This window comes from Neltuma alba, unplaced genomic scaffold, assembly GCF_004799145.2.
Source record: "Neltuma alba isolate B1F8T4 unplaced genomic scaffold, ASM479914v2 tig00012534_pilon, whole genome shotgun sequence".
Lineage (NCBI taxonomy): Eukaryota > Viridiplantae > Streptophyta > Magnoliopsida > Fabales > Fabaceae > Neltuma > Neltuma alba.
Window position 1 is genome coordinate 1 of NW_021636999.1, and position 19,264 is coordinate 19,264.

General features: G+C 36.8%; 4 protein-coding genes across 5 annotated transcripts; 3 read left to right on the plus strand and 1 right to left on the minus strand.

Annotated features, from left to right (window-relative positions):
• Positions 1-896: 896 nt before the first annotated feature.
• Positions 897-2,272, plus strand: LOC114728344 (cytochrome c oxidase subunit 5C-like). 2 transcript variants are annotated; one of them, XM_028915232.1, is made up of 2 exons: positions 897-992; positions 1,917-2,272. In XM_028915232.1, the coding sequence occupies exon 2, from the start codon at positions 1,944-1,946 to the stop codon at positions 2,136-2,138; it is 195 nt and encodes a 64-aa protein (XP_028771065.1). In that variant the 5' UTR covers positions 897-992; positions 1,917-1,943; the 3' UTR covers positions 2,139-2,272. The 2 variants fall into 2 exon arrangements, with proteins under 2 accessions (XP_028771065.1, XP_028771066.1); XM_028915233.1 differs by having other exon boundaries at positions 1,927-2,272.
• A 3,966-nt stretch (positions 2,273-6,238) lies between these two features.
• On the plus strand, positions 6,239-6,850 carry LOC114728343 (calvin cycle protein CP12-2, chloroplastic). Its single transcript, XM_028915231.1, has one exon. The coding sequence runs from the start codon at positions 6,283-6,285 to the stop codon at positions 6,673-6,675; it is 393 nt and encodes a 130-aa protein (XP_028771064.1). The 5' UTR covers positions 6,239-6,282; the 3' UTR covers positions 6,676-6,850.
• A 2,372-nt stretch (positions 6,851-9,222) lies between these two features.
• LOC114728341 (bZIP transcription factor 53-like) lies at positions 9,223-10,309 on the minus strand. Its single transcript, XM_028915230.1, has one exon. It carries the CDS (start codon positions 9,816-9,818, stop codon positions 9,384-9,386), a length of 435 nt encoding a protein of 144 aa, XP_028771063.1. The 5' UTR covers positions 9,819-10,309; the 3' UTR covers positions 9,223-9,383.
• Positions 10,310-10,652: 343 nt separating this feature from the next.
• Positions 10,653-18,659, plus strand: LOC114728339 (vacuolar protein sorting-associated protein 51 homolog). The gene is made up of 20 exons (XM_028915228.1): positions 10,653-10,983; positions 11,181-11,320; positions 11,623-11,677; positions 11,781-11,888; positions 12,122-12,220; positions 12,432-12,509; positions 13,322-13,399; positions 13,810-13,932; positions 14,190-14,290; positions 14,378-14,445; positions 15,644-15,717; positions 15,808-15,874; positions 16,164-16,273; positions 16,375-16,644; positions 16,745-16,861; positions 17,097-17,168; positions 17,259-17,309; positions 17,527-17,754; positions 17,843-18,019; positions 18,141-18,659. Exons 1-20 carry the CDS (start codon positions 10,804-10,806, stop codon positions 18,258-18,260), a joined length of 2,316 nt encoding a protein of 771 aa, XP_028771061.1. The 5' UTR covers positions 10,653-10,803; the 3' UTR covers positions 18,261-18,659.
• The last annotated feature ends 605 nt before the right edge of the window (positions 18,660-19,264 follow it).

Sequence of the window (19,264 nt, forward strand, 5' to 3'; positions counted from 1 at the left end):
GTCACACGGCACCCAGGTTGACCTGATATTATGTGCAGGGGTCATCCTCTTTTATCTTGAATTATTCCAATAACATCCCAAACAGGCCCAATTACCATCTTCTTCCGCTGCATAATAATAAGTCATTTTAATTAATTTATCAATAGTCATCATAAATAAATGTGGAAATCCTGCACAGATATTCATATTTAATGTCAATAGTATCTTGAATAAGATTGTTTTAATAAGAAGATATACGTGTGTAGAAAGAAAATATAATGGTTAGTTCATTAAAATGTATTTGAATTGAAAATATTTTTCAAGTTTCCCCATGCTGAAAAAAATTATGAAGATGAGAGAAAAATACAAGGAGTTATTCTTCTAGTCTTATTAATAAAGGTAAGAGAGAAGACATTTTTTTTGTCTTATGTATAGGATATTTAGAAAAATTTTCTGTATGTATATACAATTTTACCATTCATTTATTATTGTGTTGATTTTTTATATGAGATATAATGTATATTAAATAGGAATAAAATTGAAAAGTTGTTCAATTTTAAATGATAGTTAATGAAGTTTAAGATTTTTCTTGATCTATGTAAAATATGTTAGAAGTCACTTATAAATAGGACCAGAAGAGTATATTTAATCATTAATTATGTGAATAAAATTAAAATTAACTATTAATTATTTTTAAGTGACTTATATTTTAAAGTAAATTATTGTTCCAGAAGATATAACACTCATATTTTAGTCGGGCAAGGAAATCACCTTAGGCCTGGGCGACTAATTTTGATTGGGCAAATGACCTAGGCCAGAATGGTCACGTGCATGATCAGCCGGAAAAGAAAATGAATCGGCAGGAGTTGCGGTATTTAGTTGGGCTGGGTCGGCCCATTTGACTGCACAGCCTGGACGAAGTTCCTCAATAACGTGTATCCTCCCTTCGGCGTCCCGTTTGTAAATCCCCATCGACTTCTTCGCGTGGAAGAGATCCATTGCCATTGTCTCCGGTGAGCCCTCCCCGCCCTCTGTTTGTATTCATATCACGGCCGCAGCGGCTCTCATACGATGTATTTAGATTCGTTAAGTAATGCTTTTCTTCGGCGGTTTTCTTTGATAATTCGCTGATTAGGGTTAATTTGCGTCGCCGTTGTCAATCCACGAGAATTAGCTGCTCGCTTTGTCGATCTATTTTATTTTCTTGAATCATTGGGTAAACAATGCTAAATTGGGAACTGGATTGAAACCTTTGGTATAGAATGACGATCCTTTGGCCTGCTGAAGTTTCGTCCGATGCGATTGATCGATTTTTGGAATATTTATTAGGCGAATGAGAAGTCACAGAAGTAGAATCCATTGCTGTTTGGTTTGAGAGAAAAATGTCTATGCAAGTTTTCTGCATGCTTTAAGGGTTTTGATTATTATGCTTGCAGAATTTTTAATATTGTAGAATTGATTGAGCAGAAATTTTGATGAGCTAGAAGCAGCTTCGATAAACTGATACTTGTGTATGAACTCGTGGTTATGGATCAAGGATGAAGTGAAACTAGCATTTAAGAATTGATAATTATAGCATTCATGCCTATATACTTAAATCTAGGATGGATTCTGATGCTTGCCTTCTATAGAGTACGTCTTTATTCAGGAAAAAAAAAACACACACACACACACACACCAGAATTCAGAAACTACAATTTCTTTGTTTGGTGCAATAATAATGGTTGAGGTAGTAGTATATCTCATAGCAGATAGTTTTCTGGTTTGACGATTTCTTCTTAAGTAATAGATATATTAAATGAACTTAATCCGATGTGAATTCCTATATCTAATTATAGTGATTGATTCCCGGGAATGGATGCCATTGTTTTTTGACTTCTGTCCTAGTTTGATATTTGATTTTACGAAACCAAGAGGTGTTGGGTCTGTTTTGGTAGAATTAAGAAGCTTGAAGACAGAAGTAAATGGCTGGACCGAGGATTGCTCATGCTACCTTGAAAGGGCCAAGTGTTGTGAAGGAGATATGCATTGGCTTCGTACTTGCTCTTGCCGCTGGCAGTGTGTGGAAGATGCATCACTGGAATGAACAGAGGAAAGTCAGGACCTTTTATGATTTACTAGAGAAAGGTGAGATTAGTGTTATTGCAGAGGAAGAGTAAACCTCATGCCTTGTGTCTGTGACATCCATTTATCAGCCATTTTTCTACTATTTGATGGGCTCTTTAAATCAGATGAGCTGAACTTATTGTAAGATTTAAAAGAATAAGTTTCATGCACTGAGTTGTGGACTATATTGTTGACTTGGAAATTTTATGAAGTTTTGCTCTATTTTCTTTCCGTGCTTCCGTGATGCCTTTACCGCTTTTCATAATTGTATTTGTTTTTGTTATATTTTCCTTTGGGATTTGCAACTCACTTCTAAACCAAGTGTTTGACAAGCATACAAAAAGTAATATCACAAGTCTGAGCTTTTGTGGGAATCTGAAAGAAGGTATTTATCTATCTTGAAGATATGAAACGCGGAATTCTGGGATTGGACAATAAGTTTTATGGTTGTTCCAACGGTTGTCGGTGCAATGCTTGATGATTGTTAATAGCTCTTTTTTTCTTTTTGGTTAGCCTCAAATGACTGGTAAGTGGTTGAAGGCACCTGCTTTTTGCCTTTTCCTTTCACTTTCACTTTGAGTTGTGGTTTCCAGAAGCCTAAGTGAGTTTTGTTGAGTGACTGGACGTAACCCCGCATACATGAATGATAGTTTGGTACAAGGACGCGGGATGAACGCAAAGCTAATGCTTTGCTTGGATCCCTGAATTTAGATAAACTTTGAAGAGGAATCTGTGAGGGAAATGGTGAGATTAAGCTCTGCCCGGACGCTCAATTAGTGATGGTACTCACTTTGATTTAGAAAAGGTAAAGGATGGTTAATATTTGAATAAAATTTGACGTGGGCAGTTTGCTGGGGTGCACTAAACCTTGAGTGCTAGCAGAATCAGTGCGAGCAGCTCCTCTAATTTCCGATACCCATGATCAAGGCATTTGGTTGACCAGATGAGAGGGGCGTCTAGACTTGCTAGCTAGTTCACGTAAATTATGCGCGTAAGTAGACATGAGTAGCATCCCTGTTATGATTACATTGATAACAACAAGTTCAATATTTCAACGGAATGCTGTGAACCGTCTCCCTTGAATTCTGGCTAAATTAAGTGATGACCCTCATCAAACATTTAGCCGAAAAGGATGAGTTCAATTCCAGAACAGAAATCATTTTCACACAACTGCACAAGTGATTCTGTGATCATGGGGTTCCTATGCGGCGAACTGCCATTAGCTTTTGTACCACCTAAATGAATACTACCTCCGATCCTTATTATAAGACCCCGTTTGACTTTTTGTTTGGTCTTAATTATAAGACCCCAATCCATTTTATCTCTCATATTTATGTATTTTTTTCCAAGATAATCCTTCTAATAATGATAGTTCTAGCCAATATACTTAATTAGCAAGGATATTTTAGTAATGACAATATTTATTTATTACAAATAACTAATTTAACTTACTTCCTTAATCTCCTCAAATAAGTCAACTGGGTCTTATAATTAGGACCGGAGGTAGTATTATACCTCAGGAATGTTTCTGTTTTCAGACACGTTTTCTCAACACCCGGCTTCTTTCTGCAAGGGATTAATGTTGTACTATCTCCGATTCTCAGTTACACTACAAACTAGTTTTTATATTTATGCATTCAAATTGCCATGCGGGGTCGCTTCTCTTCCATGTATATTATTCGTCAAACCAGGTTGCCAGTAGGAAAAAAGACAGAAAAATGCACCTTTAATTTCAAAAGCCCAAAAACGTCCGTCCAATTTCACAAATCCCATTTTGGTACCATGAGACCAAATTGGGATTATTATGTGAAAGGAAAAGACCACATTGCCCTTCATTTTAAATATTATTTTTAAAATATCACAGCCCCTACTGGCTGGCCGGTCACCGAACCTCCGGCAGCGGCGGTCACCGGAGCTCCGGCGACCAGCCGACAATTGGTCATCAGAGCTCCATCGGTCGGATTTTTTTTTTTGAAAATTTTTACAACTTCAATATAACGGTTAACAACTTTTGTAATGCTATTAACAACTTCAGTATAGCAATTAACAACAGCTTTTCTGGGAAATTCAACAAACTCCAGCGACCGGAAACAATTATTTTGAAAATTTTTACAACTTCAATATAACCGTTAACAACTTTTGTAATGCCATTCACAACTTCACTATAGCAATTAACAACAGGTTTTCTGGGAAATTCAATAAACTCCAGCGACCGGAAACAATTTTTTTGAAAATTTTTACAACTTCAATATAACGGTTAACAACTTTTGTACTGCTATTAACAAGTTCAGTATAGCAATTAACCACAGCTTTTCTGGGAAATTCAACAAACTCCGGCAACCGGAAACAATTATTTTGAAAATTTTTACAACTTCAATATAACGGTTAACAACTTTTGTAATGCCATTCACAACTTCAATATAGCAATTAACAACAAGTTTTCTGGGAAATTCAATAAACTCCGGCGACCGGAAACAATTTTTTTGAAAATTTTTACAACTTCAGTATAACGGTTAACAACTTTTGTAACCCTATTAACAACTTCAGTATAGCGGTTAACAACAGGTTTTTGAGTTATATAATTTTTCAAAAAAATCTGAACTCAAAAACCTGTTGTAACCGCTATACTGAAGTTGTTAATAGGGTTACAAAAGTTGTTAACCGTTATACTGAAGTTGTAAAAATTTTCAAAAAAATTGTTTCCGGTCGTCGAGTTTATTGAATTTCCCATAAAACCTATTGTTAATTGCTATATTGAAGTTGTGAATGACATTACAAAAGTTGTTAACGGTTATATTGAAGTTGTAAAAATTTTCAAAATAATTGTTTCCGGTTGCCAGAGTTTGTTGAATTTCCCAGAAAAGCTGTTGTTAATTGCTATACTGAAATTGTTGATAGCATTACAAAAGTTGTTAACCGTTATATTGAAGTTGTAAAAATTTTCAAAAAAAAAATCCGACCGACGGAGCTCTCGTGACCAATTGTCGGCTGGTCGTCAGAACTCCGGTGACCGCCGCCGCCGGAGGTCCGGTGACCGGCCGGCCAGTAGGGGCTGTGATATTTTAAAAATAATATTTAAAATGAAGGGTAATGTGGTCTTTTCCTTTCACATAATAATCCCAATTTGATCTCATGGTACCAAAATGGGATTTGTGAAATTGGACGGACGTTTTTGGGCTTTTGAAGTTAAATGTCCATTTTTCTATCTTTTCCCTTGCCAGTACGTACCCATCTTCCGTTGCTTTTAATTTTGTTGAAGTGAGTTCCGTGGCCTTGCATTGCAGTGCTGGAGACCAATTTTTTCATGGCCGACCAAGAAATGTAGACCAAATTAACCAATATATTTGAGAGCCCGTGTGAGTATGAACAATGAAACTAGTATGGCCTAGGAGACAACTTGCGTCGCCACAGAAAGATGCTATAAATTATATTAGTAAAGAGAATAATTTAAGATGGATAAAAAGACTTCTAATAAAAAAGTCGAATTTATATTTATTTTAATCATTTTCAGGCCAACAAAAGTATTTCTTTCAATTATTTGACTGTTTTATTTATTAGTTAGGTATTTCCTTTCCTCACCATCTACATTACTATTCGAGCGTGGTTTTTTTTTCCCTAGAAATCCTTCTAATGGGAATTCGTTTATATTTTTTTATTCCAAAAATTAATTTGTGCACCATCAACACTTTTATATTAACTTTAAGACTTGAAAAAAAAAGACAAATATGTTTTCAAGTTTGTGTCCTATTATTGACAGTTATTGTTGGGCAATTAACATGTGGGTGGCGGAAAATACAGGAGCGTGTAGAATGCAGATGGACGGTTGATATTTTCACCTGCAGACAAAAATTTAGTAGACAAATGGCATCAAACGTACCAAAATATCAAGATTTTTCCCTTTTTTTTTGACTCCTCCACGCACCCGTAGATCTTCCTCCCTCCCGCGATACATTAGCCGACGGAATCCCAGTTGTGGCCTCCTATCATCCCCTGCATGTGGAAGTTCCAAAAACAAGATTTTTCATTCTTTTCCCGCAGCAAAATATCTCAACACGATTCCACGTGGCAACACATAACTGGTCGTCACATGATAAGAAGTTTGTGATTTTTAAACCCGGCTGCCAGGCTTCATCTATATATCTGCATGTCTTCAATTGCCTTCTCCCCATTAAATATCAACTCAAGAGAGGAACAAGAATGGCAACAATAAGCGGTGTGAGCCTTTCAAGTCCGAGAATTGTGCCCAGGGCATCCGACTCGTCGCAAAAGTCACACACCGTCAACTTCCCGCTGCTACTCGCCCAAAGGTGTCCGGCCAAGTTTGGTTCCGGGCGAGTACTTGCTTCCGTTCGACCCGTGCGTGCTGCTCCGGAAGGAATATCGGGCAGTGTTGAAGAAAGCATAAAGAACGCGGAGGAGGCATGCTCGGGTGACCCGGCGGGCGGTGAATGTGCGGCGGCATGGGACGAGGTGGAGGAGCTGAGCGCGGCGGCCAGCCACGCGAGGGACAGGAAGAAAGAATCCGACCCACTTGAGAACTATTGCAAGGACAACCCGGAGACCGATGAATGCCGCACGTACGATAATTGATAGCCGCATGTATGTGAAAATCATCGGTGGTGATCATGTTAGCTTTGGTATATATATTAAAAAAAAAAAATCATATCATCTTTGTCTGTTACATTGTATAAGCACATAGCTATTAATTATTATTTGAGCGTGAAATAATCAGTAACTCTTATCTCTGCGATTTTTTTTATGTTTATTTTGGTGAAAAAATACTCTGACTCTTAATATAATAGCTAGTTTGACTTTTAATTTGATTTTAAATATAAGACTCCAATCTATTTTATCTCTAATATTTATCTATTTTACTCTCAATTAATTTTTATAATAGTTGCATATGTTAAGAAGTCACTATCAACGGAGAATTCAAATACACATAATTAATAATGGTATTTTAGAAAAGATAACATTTATTTACTACAAATAACTAACTTAACTAACTTCTTTAATATCTTTGAGTTAGTTAAATAGATCTTATACTACCTCCAGTCCTAAATATAAGAGCTAGTTGACTAATTTGAGTTAATTAAGAAAATAAGTTAAGTTAGTTATTTGTTATAAATAAATGTTCTATTTTCTAAAATACTCTTGCTAATCAAGTATATTGGTTAGAATTATTATTGTTAAAAGGATTATTTTGAGAAAAAAAAATATGAGAGACAAAGTGAATTGAAGTTTTATATTTAAAGTCAAAATAAAAATTAAATAAGGTCTTATATTAAAGGTAGTAGTAAAAAAGATCATTTTATATATAGTAATCCGATTACTTACTTGCCTGATGATTGAAACTGGTGAAATTGCTCCCCGCAACGGCTGCTTCACTGAGAAACTTGTATGGAGAGCAAGCGGTTCAAATTCAACCTTCAAAGTAATCCTTTTGGTGAGACTTACTTGGGAGTTTCAAAATTTGAGGAGCTTTAGATGAGGATCCTCTCCCGTTATCTCTACTTCACGTTTGCTACCTTGTTAATATAAGCACATGACCATAATTCATAAGCAATTCCCCATTTCTTCAAGGGCTCATGGCAACTTCTGGGTGCAGTAGGCATGGCCCGAGATATGAATGCTTTTATTTCTCTTGATGTAAAGGGGAAACACTGGCAACTTCGCGTGCTCTAGATATTAGGAGGGATTCGACTAATAATCTAATAAAAAAATGTTTATTATTATTATTATTATTCAATCACGTCTTGAGTTTGAATATTACAAATACAAAATATGTTTTTGGAGAGTTACTCTTATAAAGAATAGCGAAACATGATATTAATGCTTGGCAAAATTTTTTAAATAAATTCTTATTTTTTAACGGAAAAAAAGTAAGCACTAACACCCTAAAATAATAAACAGGATTGAACCTCTTAAAAGGAGGGATTAGAAAAAAGGGGGTTGCCGAGTATCCTTTCCCTTCAGGTCAGGGGAGGTTTGACCTGAGATAAAGCAATGCAGAGGAAACATGTACCAGTATGATATTTGGCGGTGGTAGTTTAACCCCTTCTTTGCCAATCAAGACACGCTAGCCGGCTATTCTTTCCCCACCACGGTTTAGCTAGACAACTACCCCAACAATAAAATTAATTCATAACTTCTATCAAATGCTTTTTATTGAATCATAATCATTATGGCTGCAACATTTTAAAGATTCATGAATCTAATTACATTGAATATGACTCATAAAAGAAGCTTCTGAATAATCTACAAGAATACTGGAATCCGCTCGAAGGATACTTTACTATGGTACCCAGCTCGCTTTGCTTGGTAATATTATGTAAACAGCTTACTACCACCGACACTATTAGAGGCACCATCTTCTTATTTTAAGAAATTATCCGTGATGATTGATAAAGTCATACAGTTTTTCGGATCCATTCGTTTTATTTCCCAAACGGGCATGACTGTTTTACGTCTTAAGTTGTTAAAGCCGCGTTTTATGGAGGCTAAATGGAGAGGATGAGCGAATAGGTTCACGGGAATATCGGAATCAACTCGAATGATACCTCGCTGTCGTTTCCCAATCCATTCATTTTAATTCCCAAGAAGCTCTTTGCAAATTGGATGAAGGCGCACTGTCAATCGAATGATGATAGCTTCAAACATATGATTCTGTATTTTATTGAATCAACTCCATCGAATGATGAAATCTCCTCTTTAACATCCACTTGGGCTAGTCGCTTTGGTAGATTCTGTTTAATGAACTTTCTAACTCGCAGCACAAACTGGCGCTAATTTAAATCCAGGAAATTTCAGAAATTGAAAAGCAAAATATGAGAAAAATGTATAGAAAACCTCGTCATAGCAAACGCATGCTTGATTCGTCATGACTTCAACGTAAAACACTACCTTGATGTCTCAGAACTGAACGATATTTCAGAGCAGTGCGACTGATACAGACTTCCAAATCACCATTGGAGTGCTATAATGAACAACCATTGGTCAATACCCGTTATTTTGCTGGTAAAGACAGAACATACATAGAAAATAATAAATTAAAAGAACATAAAAGCACGCATATTTCACAAGCCCAGACAACATAGCACCAATAATCTACGAACCACACCGACAAACCACAGGAAGAATGACAAAAGCACTCCTAATATTTTGACTTCACTGGCTAAAGAAACCCAACAGAGAACTAACAGACTCATCAGAACCCAACAGAACAATTGAAATACATCATACCAACAGACAACTCGGAAGGGATAAATGACTAAATGCACAAAATAAGGAGCCTCAGGTCAATGCAGGCCGAAGTCTGACGAAGCTGTGATCGGCTGTATCGGATAAGGAAGCTGCCATGGCTTCAGGAGAGGATCTGGTATCTCGGGGATCTCAACAGAAAGCCCGCTGACCTCTTCAGCGATCTCAAGTATTGAGTTCAGAAAGCGCAATCGTTCGAACAACTCCATAGTCTGCGCCCTAAGGACAGTGTTCTTGGATTCCATCTCATTGTATGCGTCCTCCTTTTCCTTTATGTTCTGCACTAACTGACTGTTTGCACTTTGCAATCGGCTGATCTCATTGGTCAGATCTTCCAGTTGCTTCTGCTTCTTCATCCGTGATCGCCTCGCCGATTCACGGTTAGACTGCATCCTCTTTCTCTTCCTCTCGTCCACAACATCAGATCTTGGGTCATCAGATCCCGAACTTGCTGGACGGTGATTCGAAGCCATTTTCCTAAAACTCAAAAAAGGGCTTTCCTAATCGAATAACTTACTCGAATGGGTGACGGTTGATAATTAATCGAAACTGGATTGTGAGATCTAATGGTCAAAATACAAAATAAAACAAGGAATCAAACACCGAAGGCGAGAAATCAAGGGATTGACAGGTAGTTCATGAGAAAACGTAGAACCAGTACAGAAACACAACAGAGAAGGAGTGCAGCAAACGAAATCGACGCATGGCGTAGGTCACAGAAACTCCGAAAACATTGATGTGATCTGCAAAGGCATATGCCCTCAAAGCACAAATCAAATCCAATCAAACGATGACAAACACCCGAAACCCTAGGTCTGAGAGAAGCCTGACTATCAAAGACCCGATCTTTCGAGAAGGACAATAATCAAAGCAAATGAAAGAGATGGTGAGAAGAAAAAGAGAAACAGAGCGGACAAAACTACGGCCGGGCGGGAGTTGGGCGGAACGCAAAATGGGGGCTAGGTAAATGGGGAGAAAGAAGGCTTCAAATGTCGTCGACGGGAGAATTTTATAGATCAGAAGAGGCAAGGAAAACGTGGAACGCACTAGAAGGGTTGAGGTTGATTATTATTATTATTTTTTAAATCAAATTTCAATTACAATGCGGATCTTGAGGAATTATATTTATGTAGAAAGGCTGGCTCAAAAGGAAATAAAAGTCCAGGCGGACATAACCAACGACGTCGTTCGGTGTAATGGCTTTTCTTGCCGTACAGTGATAAACAGGGCGCACGGTGGTTTACTCTGTGTTTTTTTTTTTTGAGCAAAACGGTGGTTTACTCTGTTTGACTGCGTTCAATTGAGGTATTAACCGGTAGCATTTCTTTCTCCTTCCTTCCCCAGTACAATATACAGGACTACCGGACTACCGCCCCGGGCGGACCTCGTTGAACAAAACAATTTCAGTTCACAGATCGGTGCAGTGTCTGCACAGATTAGGTCGAAGAAAAGAGGAAAATGGGGACCGATGAAGTATCGTTAAACGATAAAGCTAAGCGAACGAGAGATCTTCTCTCTAGTTTCTACTCTCAGGACCCTTCCGTGTCGTCCAACTCCAGCATTGGCTCGTCCAGATCCCTCACTCTTGATGACATCAACTCCACCTCCTTCGATCCTGATCACTATATGAATAACCTGGTAATTCTCATTCTAATTGATATCAACCCCCACCCCGGGAGTGTCTTTTGTGGTCGAAATTGAACTGTTTTTTTTCTCACGGAAATTGAGGAAGAAAGTGAATAGGATTATTGCGAGTCGTTGTAACGGTAGAATGAATTTGAAGTTGGAGTACGAAGTGCTTGATTCTCTTGTGCATTTATCGGTAAATTATGAAGGTACACAAGTCGAATTTGGAAGGTCTGCTCCAGAGGCATGTTGAAATGGCGGCTGAAATAAAGAATCTTGACACTGATCTGCAAATGTTGGTTTACGAGAATTATAACAAGTTCATCAGCGCCACAGATACAATAAAGAGGTTTTCTTTTTCCTAACTATTATTCCTCCTTTTTGCGCTGCTTATTATTTTTCTAATTTATGCTTCTTTTTTGGTGGGGAAATGACTGCTTACGAACTTTTGATACATGAGTTACATGACATACGGTTTCCGAATCGCGCTGTCTACACTGTCATTCAAATGCTCATACAAATTTCCTTTCCTTTTGTCATTAAAAAAAAAAAAAAATCCTCCCTGTTCTTGGTGTGTGTCTCTTGCGTTTCAATAACTTGTTTCATTTATTTCTTCTCGGAATGTTTGATACAATTTGGTTTGCCAAACAGGATGAAAAGTAACATTTCCGGGATGGAGGCAAATATGGAACAGCTTCTTGAGAAGGTAAGCGCAGCGTCAATTTTTCAATCATGGTTTACTTGTTCTTTCTGAAAAATCAAAACAAAAGTGTTTTTGATTTGATCCTATTTTTTTATCTCCAATGCAGATAATGTCTGTGCAATCGAGGAGTGATACTGTTAACACTTCTCTTTATGAGAAAAGAGAGCATGTAGAGAAATTGCATCGGACTTGCAATCTTCTTCGTAAAGTTCAGGTATCAAAGCAGTGACACAGCTTTCCTATTCCACGTCATTGTAGAAAAATCTCATAAAAAAGAGGTTACCCCAAATTGACCATTCAACTCCTTGCCATTCCATCCCTTGTAATTCATCCATCCAAACATAGTTTTAAACTGAGCATATCAGTATTTGCATTATGCTTGTCAACTTTGATTTTAGTTGTTTTGGCCCTTTGACTAACACACTTTTCATGTTGGTGTAAGAGCAGTTCATATATGATCTTCCTGATAGATTAGGAAAATGCATCAAATCAGAGGCCTATGCAGATGCAGTCAGGTTCTACACTGGAGCAATGCCAATCTTTAAGGTTGTGTGGGGCTGGCATGGTTTTTTTATTGTCAATTCAATCCATTCACTTGTTTTTGTTTACATTTAGCAAATATCAATTTCTTTAGAAATAAATGTTAGCGTGTATTTGTCACCTGAAAAAAAATATTGACATGGTTCACATAACGTAATAAATCTGCTGCTTTGACGAGACAACTCTTGTTTCTGTTTCCCTTGTGGGCTTGTGGCAGGCATATGGAGACTCATCGTTCCAAGATTGCAAACGAGAATCTGAAAAATCAATAGCCATCATAATAAATAATTTGCAGGTACAGTAATTTCTACTTATTCTATTAGGCTCTCCATGCATGAATCAAAACATAAGAGGAGAGACAACTGTGAATGTTTTCACATGTTGCTTGATGTTGCAACAATCATTTTCCTTGCAATCTCCAGGATTATTCAGTAGTCAATTTACTAATCTTTTACTAATCTCCAACAATCATACTCAGGTTTTGTTTCTGATTCTACTATTTGATGGTAATTCTATAAGCCTGATTTCTCTTCATTGGTTGTTGGCATCTGGACCATGTAAATAATGCATTGCTTATACTTTAATATCGATCTTTGGAGCTACAATAATCCTGGGATAACTAACGTTCATTCTTGCAATAAGGTCTGAGCTATGGTGTTGAGATTTTATTTATGAGAGAAGTCCTCCTGTTAGCAGCTGAGTAGAATTTCATTGATGTGTGGGGGTCCTGGAATTGTAACATGTAGTGGACTTTGGTTTCATTACTGTTTTTCTTGGATTTGGAAGATAAATAAAATAAAGTAGAGTTGAGAGATCTTCTAAAGTGAGGTCTGTGTTTATTTATATTCTGTCAGCATTAATACTGTAAATTCTGCTATTTCCTCTAGGCTGATTTTGAATTTTTAAGGAAATGGGTATCACTATTTCCCCCCTTTGATATTATCCAACCATCCTGTCCTTGTTTTCTTCATTTTGATTTAAGAGTTCTTGAAAATACAGTGAATTTAGAAACTCGTGATATCATTATGAATTCCAAGCTGATGGTCATTGTGTTTCTGAGAACTGAGAAGCTTGTCACTAAAATTTGACATTTTTCTCAATAACCAGGGTAGGTTATTTTCCGATTCAGAATCCATGCAAGCAAGATCTGAGGCTGCAGTGCTCCTTAAGCAGCTGGACTTTCCGGTTTGGCACTCTTTTCCGTTTCCTTAAAATTGCACATTTAATGTCATTGCAGCCAAGTAGATATTTCTTTTTCTTCATACTACTCTTCCATTCCTCCTAACCACCTCCCTCCCTCAATGGAATTACCCATTTAACATCTTCTGAGTTCTAGAGGAAACGTGCTGTTAAGAAATGATAGATAAATATCACTTTTGCCTCTTTCTTTTTTTTTTTTTTACATTGGCTATCATCTAAAAATTTACGGTTAGAAAGATGAAGGCTTTTTTGGTCATGTAAAATCTATCCGCTCCTTGCATATATTGCTCAGAATTTTGAAGATCAACCGTGGGAGGGAATAATATTATATTAAAGTATTCACTATTCAGGGTCATATTCATAATTCATATGCAGTATCTTTCCACTACTGGCAGGTGGAAAATTTGAAGGCAAAGCTACTTGAGAAGTTGGAACAGTCTATTACAGACATTCAACTGAACCCAGAAGAGATAAACAATGCTTCAACCGATCCTTCTCCTTTTGCTTCTGCTCATGAGGTTAGAAGCATGATACATCAAGCATCATAGTGATAGTATTCTGTTGTTCAATGCCATTTTCTCCCCCTCAAGATGTTGTTGCTATCCTATCTTTGGCTAGACAAGATGTTCAATTTTAGTGCGTGTACTTGTGATGGCTGATGCAGCTATTGCTAGGGCCATGTTATGTGTCTGGAACTTGGACTTAGGTTTTCCTTGTTATTGTTTTCCATCCAGCATTAATATCCAAAAATGCATGTGTCTTTCTCTCAATATAGGCAGCTGTTCAAGAGTTTGTGGAGGCAGTGCATGCTTTTCGAGTAATATTTCCTGATTCAGAAAAGCAATTGAACAATCTGGCTCAAGACTTGATCACCAAGTTTGTAACCTCATCTACAATATGAAGTATCTTTATCTCCTGTACAATTTCACCTAATACACAATTTTCTTGATGAAATATTTTTAGGAACTTTATAGTTATTGAGGAATATGTAAAGAGACGAATTTGTGCAGCTGATCTACTTGGGGTTCTACGTAAGTAGCTTGATTCTATTGACGCTCCTGTGTTTCTCTGGATTTCTACTTGATTGCTAAAAGTTGATGATTTGTATACTTGAGTCTCTCCTTGAGTAAGAGTCAATGGCCTTTGACTCATTAGTCTATGATGTGATACTTGATTAGTTCTTCATTTCAACAGTCATAACATGTTTTTCCAATTTATAAGTAGTAGTAGTAGTAGTAGTATTATTGTTATTATTATTAAACAAGAGGGAGTCGGAGTTGAGAGTTTTTCTTTGAAGCATTCACACACACTAGTCAACCTCCTGTATACGTAATTACGTAAAATGCACGACATGTAGTATGATGTGGTAAGCGTTGTACAAGAAGAATGAGATTAGAGTTAGGGTTATAAGAGTGGCTAATAGAGAGAGGGGGAGATGAGGAAATTTCTTTGAAACACCGACAATCTGACACATGCTATTCAATCTCGTGTTGATAATTATGATAAAATATTTGGCATGTTGACACTGGAAATATTGTACATCTCGAGGGGATTAGGCCCAAAGTAATTCATTGTTATTAATATTCCATGCTTGGCTAATGTGAAATGCATATTGATTAGAAGAGAAGGTTATCATTTCCTGGACGGTAGGCTTGTGTGACTATTGATCAGATCGTTTCTTCTTGAACTCATCAGTGGAATAGCCCCAACACCCCCCCCCAAAAAAAAATCGTGAATGTGCGTAATTGTTTTTGTTTCCTCTAAGTGCTGACACTGCAAGCATCTGCTTAGTTTTGTACTGCTTCTGGAAGCCTTTTTAATTCGATGGAATGGATCTTTAATAATGCCCTTTTGATGATGTGAATCATGACCTTAGCAAGAAGTTTTTAATCTACATTTTGCATCCAGAGGCATTGCATCATATAAGATAACCACTGTATAAATATTTTCTGACAATATTTTTCAAAACTTTAACTTTTGTCCTTCGTGCAACAATTTGTCTAAGGCATGTGATCAGATTATTTATTGATTCAATAATAAGCAGACCCTCAATTCTTATTGTTCTAACATTTTAGAAGTGTATATGTGCATTCTATGCCATGGTTTTTCTTCAACTTAGCAAATTTTTTTATATATGGGTATTATTTTCTCTAAACTAAAATAATTTTCCTTCTTTTTTATCGGTTTATGAGTTCTTGCATTTTAAAATCAAGCATGATCTTGATGCAGGAGTTGTTTGGAATGATGTACTTCTGATTGATGATGTTTTACAGGAAGCTGCTCTCTCTGACCACACTATTGAGGTCATCCTTTGTGATTAGTATTTAAAATTTTATTTTGATATGTGGATGTAGCTTCTCAATTACTTCTCCCCCACACTTTCTCCTTGGCAGGCTTCTAAGGTTACTGTCAGGCTGTATGTTAGCAGTGCATTATCTCATCTTCTGCAAGATATATCAGGTTACTTCTATGATTATGTATGCAGGAAACTTGTAGTTCTTACTTCTTAGTTTCAGCTTAAAAATTCGAAATGTTTGTGCTGCCACACAAAAACAAAGCAAAAAAATTGAACATTATAAACTGTATGTGTTGGCGAAAACTGTGGCACATTTTGGCCCAAACAGTAGGTTCGTGAAAAGGTGACTCGTCAAGATAGCTTGATGGTTATTGTATACATGAATTGAACTAACGGGAAATAATATTCTATGGAAACTGTCTTACTGAAAAGGAGCTAATTTCTTTTTGGCAGATTCCCTCGTCAAAGTCCTGAAAAAGGAAAAAGTGGAGGATTACTCTCTGCAAGTTGCTCTAGATGCTAGCACCAAAACAGTTCTCCAAGGCAGCTCAAGTGTCTTGCTGGTAAGCACACTTGTCTAAATGAGATGGGTAAATATGGATTATATATTTATGTATGTGCAAAACATGTTTGATTTCATTATGCTTTTCATTGGTTATTATAGGACTTCCGCAAAATTCTTGATGATAACTCAGGGCTAGTTGTTAGGCTAAGAGAGATCATTATTGACATCGTTCAAGAAGAATTGCAAGATTTTTTCAGGCAACTTGAGGACAAGTTCCTTTTATTTTCTGGAAGAAATTTTGCTTCTGCCATTCAAGATCAGGGTGTGACGGAGGGAGCTCAAGGAGACAAAGCTATTGCTGGCCTCATCCTAGTGCTGTCACAGCTTTCTGCTTTTATTGAACAAACTACCATACCAAGAATTACCGAGGCAAGGATCCTTCTGATAAAGCTTTTTGAAGTTCCTGTATAAGTTATTTCTGCACTTAGTTTTCCTTCCATATCCTCAGGGCATGCCTTGTGATTTTCAGGAAATAGCAACTTCCTTTTCAGGTGGTAGTGCTAGAGGATATGAACAGGGACCCGCCTTTGTTCCTGGAGAGATCTGTCGGAAATTTAGATCAGCTGGTGAAAAATTCCTGCACCAGGTAGGTTGTCAATATCATATTCACGCACACCCTATTCCAATGTGCTTGCAACTTCTTTGGGCCTAGAGGCCAGCTTTGCGACATCTTTTTGTTCTGCACTTCTGCTCTGCCTTACCATTTTTGTTTGAATGTTTTTGCTAAGGAGGTTCTCTTGTCCTTTTTCTTCCTCCATTTTATAACATGCCTCATTTTAAGTTGAGAAGCACTGACATATACTTCTTTCGATTCTTTTCAGTACATAAACATGAGAACTCAGAAGATATCACTTCTCCTCAAGAAGAGGTTTAACACACCTAATTGGGTTAAGGTCTGTCTCATACGTCTTCCTTTCCAGATTTATTAGGCTTTGTAATATGGCGACAGCTTGTTTCTGAAATTGGTTTTATTCTCTGCACAGCATAAGGAACCAAGAGAAGTTCATATGTTTGTGGATTTATTCTTTCAAGAGGTTGGTATACCTTTTTATTCTTTAGACGGATTACTCCATTTTTTATGCCTTTGGGGTGGCATTAAAATATAACTGGTTTGGAGATCGTACATGAATACTAGTTTTGATCGAATTTCTATAATTTGGATAGTTCAGAGGATGGAATCATAAATTTGCCTGGATAAACATGCATGTTGAATAAACAGAATATTTTAATTTCTTGTATTTTCTTTTCCAGCTCGAAATAACAGGTAATGAGGTGAAGCAGATTTTGCCTCAAGGGAAGCGCAGGCACCGTAGGACTGATAGTAATGGAAGTACTGCTTCATCAAGAAGCAACCCTTTGCGTGAAGAGAAACTCAGCAGGTCAAACACTCACAGAGCGAGAAGCCAGCTTTTAGAGACACACTTAGCAAAACTGTTTAAGCAGAAGGTTGAAATATTCACCAAAGTAGAATACACACAGGTATAGTGTAATTACCAACTTGGTGATTCTAAAGTCAAAGCAAGTCGTCATATATCAAGTTATCAAATCTTCACTCGTAAAACTGCAGGAGTCAGTTGTTACAACCATAGTGAAATTATGCCTAAAAAGCCTACAAGAATTTGTTCGACTCCATACTTTTAATCGGAGTGGGTTCCAGCAAATTCAATTGGATATTCAGTTCCTAAGGACTTCTTTAAGAGAAACAGTTGAAGACGAAGCTGCTATGGACTTCTTGCTTGATGAGGTTGGAATGATTAATTAAAGTCACGTTCATACTTTGAGCTTTGATTTTCATCTAGCTATATAGTTGGTGAAGTCGTGTTTATCTTCGCCCTCTCCTTTGTTTTTTTGGTTTTGGGCCACAGGTGATTGTTGCTGCAGCAGAGCGTTGTCTTGACCCAGTTCCTTTGGAGCCCCCAATACTGGACAAACTTATACAAGTCAAGTTGGCAAAAACTAAGGAACATAACACAATATCTCCATGATCATTTAATGGTTGAGCAGTATGTATTTCCTTCAATTTTAGGGGACATCCGTTTCCGGGATCAGTTGAAGTTACCCATCAAGCATTCAGAGTTTTGTTAGTTGTCATCCCTCGTGGAATCTGATAGTTCTTAGGCCGGATTCCTTTTAATTTCTGTAAATCTGTTGTAGACTTGTAATGTAAATCTGGCTTCTCCGCTTCTGTTGTATTGCTTCAATCGCGAGTATGCGTATCAGCGAAGCGCTAGCGAGGGACATCTATTCATTCAGCGTTATTTATCATTTCAAGTTCGTGTGTGACATTTAGAGCTATCTGATATTTGTTTATACTCTTGTGCAGAAGAACTTGCCTCGAAAGGCAATTAAGTCAGAATCCAAATCAGATTTTTTTTTGAATTTTTTTGTCTTTTGGTTGTATGTTTATTTTCTCAATTCATCAAAATATTTTTCTTTTCGCATTCTCTTTTTACGCATAGATTGTTGTTATTGGAATATTTTTATAATTGTTATTGATATATTTCATTATTTATTATTTATTCCTAATGGTTATCCTTCAATGCCAGATGGGCTTTTCTTAAAGGTATTATGTAGAGAATATATTTTAAGCACTTGATAATATGAAATTAGCTTTTGTTGCTAGGAAAAAGAAATTAACTTTGAAATGTTCTTAACTTATATAGAGTTATTTAAACAAATTTTAACTTCAAAACCTAAATTCAAAATGAATATAAATAATGAAAATTAAATGAATTTTTCCCGTTATTAACAAGTGAGGTAATGACATTGAGGAAAAACACGCGGAATTCTGAATATCAGTGCCGGCAACCCAAAAAGGGCCCAGGGATCCAAGTCAAGGGATTTCTAAAACAAAATCCAGAGAAATAAAAAGCGCATATTTATTTATTAGCTATGACACGTGTATAATTTAATTTACTTAAAAAATACATTAATCATACTTTATTATATTCTTAGGTTATATGTTATTTTGTAGCAATAAATATATATT